Source organism: Limulus polyphemus, unplaced genomic scaffold (genome assembly GCF_000517525.1).
Source record: "Limulus polyphemus unplaced genomic scaffold, Limulus_polyphemus-2.1.2 Scaffold832, whole genome shotgun sequence".
NCBI classification, from domain to species: domain Eukaryota; kingdom Metazoa; phylum Arthropoda; class Merostomata; order Xiphosura; family Limulidae; genus Limulus; species Limulus polyphemus.
In genome coordinates, this window is record NW_013666442.1 from 381,511 (window position 1) to 386,530 (window position 5,020).

Consider the following 5,020-nt stretch of genomic DNA (forward strand, 5'->3'; position numbering starts at 1 on the left):
TCTGTGCTGTGGAAGAAATACTACGAGAACGTGGAAAAGTTAAACACAAATAGTATTTCGTAAAAGAGAAAATGATATAATTTTTTGACAAATTTAATAGTTGGATCCCTAAAGCAGATCTGAAACGCCTACTGTCATAAAATGTTCCAAGTATAACTCTATTACTCATTATTCGTCATGGATCAACTGTATCTGACGTTACCTAGTAATAGTTCTATGAACTATTTTTCAGCAATATCAATTTCGTGATAGTCAAAGTAAACGGAAAACAGATTCCGATTTGGCCTTTGCAACCTAATTTTGATGCTGATCTGTATGCACGAAGTTACGAAAATTTATTCAATGAAACAATAAAACAGTTTCAAGGTCAAGGAATTGATATCGTTCATGGTGAATACTTGGGAGGATACCTTACACCTGATTTATCTCTCAGGGATTCACACGTTAACTTGGTGAGACAGGGAAATTAATGAATTGAGATACGTTTTGGCAAAGTATTTTAAATATTTTCGCATATGCAGAATTTTATTCCATTTTAGGAATCGATCAGTTCAAAAACATCTTAATTCATATCTAAGATACTCTGAAACTCTAGAAATTTATTCGATACTCTCACAAGATTTGTGTACACGATACAAGCTTGGAGGTGTGTTTGTATGTGATCAACTACCCGACCAAGTAGCAGCACAGGTGCAAGTCATTGATCTGGATCCGAGTCAACAATGAGCTACTGGGTCTGCACTTGCTTTGGCCAAGATGGAAAAAGAGACTATTTTGATCCATATGTACTTCTTCCCTATTATATCAACATAAGAAGATTCATAATGAAAAGAAATTATCGAATGTAGACTTACAATAGAGAGGTATGGAAGGACCGTATTCGTCTGTGTATGTATTTATTATGTTTATTATCGTTGCCAACATGTGTCAAAATGAAAACTGTTAACTAAGTTTATATCTGATAAGGATGATAATTATATGTTTGTTCACAATTTGGTTTCAAAACACTTTCATGAGAAAAGTACTCTATATAGACATGTATTTTCTTGTAGGCCAAATTGTGAGAAATAACAAAACAAAACAAAATTGAATTCATTTGTCATGACCTTTTTTTAATAAAAACTAATTTACAGAATTTGTTTAATCTTCAGATGTAGGAAGCTTACACATTATTTCCAACAAATCTTGTATGAAGTCATCCTTTTCTACTGTACCCCAGAGAGTGTCCTCAATAACTCCTGATAAATTTAACTGAGTTACTCTTTGATTGAACACAGATTGAACAATAGTTATATTTACTCGTGTCAATGTACATCTAAAATATAACCAAACACATTCATTGTGGTCTAACACGTCACATCCTTCGGAATGGCAGAGGTAAGTTTATGGACTCAAAATGGTAAAATCCGAGGTTCAATTCCCCATGGTGAACACAGCAACCAGTGAGGCTTTGGTTTAAAACAAGCAATCTAACTAACATGTCACACGTATGATAAGCCTGACTAGGATAGTAGATTTCGCATGCGTCTCACTGTTCTTTGTTGAATCCTTGTAAAATATGGTACACATATTCAACATATCCATTCATAAGCAGTGATTTATTCTGATAATGCATTTTCTTACCAGCATGAACATCAACAGTAGTATTTAGATAAACATGAACATGACAACATAACTTGCACCATTCTAATTTTGATAAAACATTAACAACCCTATCCAATATCATATTAATACCATTATAATCAAATAAATAGGTACACAAAATAGAGGGAAAGTTATTAACTCACACAATAATAATTACACGATTCCGCATGTCTAGGAAAAAACTCGTTCATTTCTATTCTGTACAGTTGGGATCCGCTGTTTAAATTCCTTCTATTCATTTGCTAAAAATAACGCCTTCCTTGATTGAGTATAGTTTTCCTTTTCCAAAGTCCTTGAACTGACGAATATGGATATTTAAGTTATTCTCGTAGGTTACTATAGTGATTTCCAGTAAGATAGGCATGATGTGAATCTAGTCCTTCTATATGTCGTATACTCTTCAACGAAACTGGATGTTGTTGCTTCTGCTTTACTGGTTCAACTTGAACTACGGGTTTTGATCTTTTGTCATTTTCTTTCCAGAAGAAGAATACTAAAATTATAGCATATGTATTAATTATTAAACTAAACAAAATTAATAACGAAAATAATAATTATGATAGAAAGCAAACTTTATCATATTATATAAATAAATAAACACGATTTTATAAGTAAACAATAGTATAATGTACATACATTTGCAGATTGGCTCATCATTCTTCCTTCGCGGGTCGCGAATCTCCGTCACACCAAACATGCCCGCTCTTTCAGCCGTGGGGTCGTTATAAAGTAACAGCCAATCCCACTATTCGTTGGTAAAAGAGTAGCCCAAAAGTTGGCGGTGGGTGGTGATGACTAGCTGTCTTCCCTCTAGTCTTACACTGATAAATTGGGGACGGCTAGCGCAGATAGCCCTCGTGTAGCTTTGCGCGAAATTCAAAAACAAACGAACAAACATTCTTCCTTCCATCTGGTAGAACTGAATCACACTGATTATTAGTGAGGAAAGAAATGGAGTATTTATAGTTAGAAATAAGTGATACTTGTCTGAACGTGTTTGTGGTCTTAGTAAATGATATATTGTGAAATAGAAATGAGGTTATCATAGCAAAAGGCATGTCCTTCTGTGATTTTTGCAATCGCTGCCAGAACAAAGTTCAATATGACATAGTCACTTGTAGAGATATGTTGAAATTGTTTAGACCCTTTAGTGGTTCGCTCGCGAACCACATAACAAACCGCCACCTTTTCCCAGCCCTAATAACTTGCCCTCTGATTACACATAGTAGAGCTATATTACCTCTATCAACACGCCCTCTGGTGCCAATTCGTGAACCTATGAAGTCACGTGACCTCCTTGTCTCAAGCTCTTGCCTGAATCAGCCAATCAGTGCGTGTAGAGCAAGAACCGTTATAATTACATTTATCACCATCGTTCCTTGAAGTAGCATCAACCAAAGGATCAAACTAATAACCTAAATCAGTAGGCTTAAATTCCTAAGGTCGATAGACGGGCGCAGAGTAATGATAAAGGTGTTCGAACTGTGAATTCGAGGATTCATGATTCGTAACCCATTGTCGTAGAAACGGAGTCCGTACTATGAAGCTATTGGTGCGCTATACAAGTGTTTATTTGTTAGCCACGAAGATACACAATTTGCTATCTGTGCTCTGCCTATCTCGGGTATCTTCGATTTTTAGTATGGAAATCCATTAGACATACCGTTGAGCTAGCGGGGAGCATCAGGTAAGATTAGCCCAAAAATTGGCGATGGGTACTGTTGACTAACTACCTTCCCTCTTGTCTATCAGTTCAAAGTTAAAAATGGCTATGCGTAGGTAGTCCATCTGTAGTTTTAAGCGAAATTATGAAAAAAAAAGAATAACAAAATCACAAACAAACAAAATGAACTTAAAACGTTTTAAAGAGGATAATCTTAAACAAAAATCTTTACTGAAATCGAAAAACAAATTACCAAAGTTATAGAGTTTCAAGGCTGAGCTTTACTTCTTTTCCAATAATTTCTATGTTATTTTAAAAAATCGCCATCTCAAACGTCTATTTTAAAAGAACATTGCCTATAGTTAAAATAAAAAGAAGCTATATTGAGTAATCTTAAAGAGAAAACGATCATAAAAATTTGAGATTGCTAAAATGACCAAAACTTAACGATTTTAAAAGCGTAACCCCCCTTGTTTTTAACGAAAGAACTCACAGAAGTAACTGAAATGTTTAATTTTTTTACATTTCTATTTTAGAAGTGTAATGTAGTTTTTAGTATTAAAAAATATAAAAACAAATTAAGAGTATATACTTAATATGTGGAATGTTAAAGTGCATCATAAGACAGTAAATGTGACGTCTGAAATGTTATACTCGAATTTCTCTGATTATACAAAATCATAAAATAAATAATCAATCTGTTACAACGACCACTGCTTAATGTTTATGGAAAGAATGCTTGCAGAAAAGTTTGTAAAAATATAATATTACTGCTTAAAGTACCAGCGCTAGCTGCTCTCTTTTTAAAAGTGCCATTCGCAGTACAAAATTGGAGTATCTCGAGGTGTTGTTGAATGTGATTTATAACTATTCTGAATCGTAGATCTAAAAAACGAAAAAGGTGTATTTCTCGGTATTGTGAGAAACGTATTTCTTATATAGGTTTGATTGGTTTTATCATATATCTGCAATCTGGAGAAAAAGGATTTTCATTTTCAGATTTTTCTTCTATTTCAAGACTGTAATCCTTTTGTTCAGTTACATAAGTGGAACGTAATTGATAAAGAATATGTACTTGTGTAATAAATATAATTTTTTTCCTGTTGCTGTTTTCCTGGTGGCTCTGCGATAAGTATAAAGACTTTTCAACGCTAAAAATCGGGTTTTCGATACCCACGATGGGTAGAGCACAGACAACCCATTGTGTAAATTTGTGTTCAACAACAAACAAATAAGTACTTCGTATTTCTTAGACATATTGAGTTTTATGATTTCTTGATAGGAATCAGATAAACAAAATCATATATTAAAAGTCTATGAATAATATATAAGTAGAATTGAAAACATAAAGTTTGAAATTATAAATATTTATTTTCCCATACAAGACGTCATTTATCGCTAAATATGTTACAAAACAACGTTCATCCCTCTCTTTATAACCTTAGAGGAATTTGGGAGAACACCCACAATTCGACCAGAAAGGGATAAGAAATTGGTCAAATGTATGTGCCACGTCCGAATGTTTTACGTTTTGTACATAAAGTCCCAGATGATAGAACTAATTGGTACACACCGAAAACACTGTGCGAGTTCTCAGCAATATGACGCTCTGTGGGCTGTAATATTGCGTCTATTCAATCAGTGCCGAAGCGATATCCAGCCAAAACAAAGTATCGCATGAAGTGCACAGCGTGGTCACAAGTAAATAGACAC

The 5,020-nt window shown here is 34.1% G+C and overlaps 1 protein-coding gene across 1 annotated transcript in view; it reads right to left on the reverse strand.

The window, feature by feature from the left end:
• Nucleotides 1-293: 293 nt before the first annotated feature.
• Nucleotides 294-5,020, reverse strand: part of LOC106460766 (acetylcholine receptor subunit beta-like 1) — a 28,898-nt gene continuing 24,171 nt past the window's right edge. Inside the window, exon 4 of the mRNA XM_022387554.1 lies at nucleotides 294-2,137. Coding sequence (XP_022243262.1) covers nucleotides 2,093-2,137 — 45 coding nt within the window. The 3' untranslated portion in view covers nucleotides 294-2,092. The remainder of the gene's footprint in view (nucleotides 2,138-5,020) is intronic.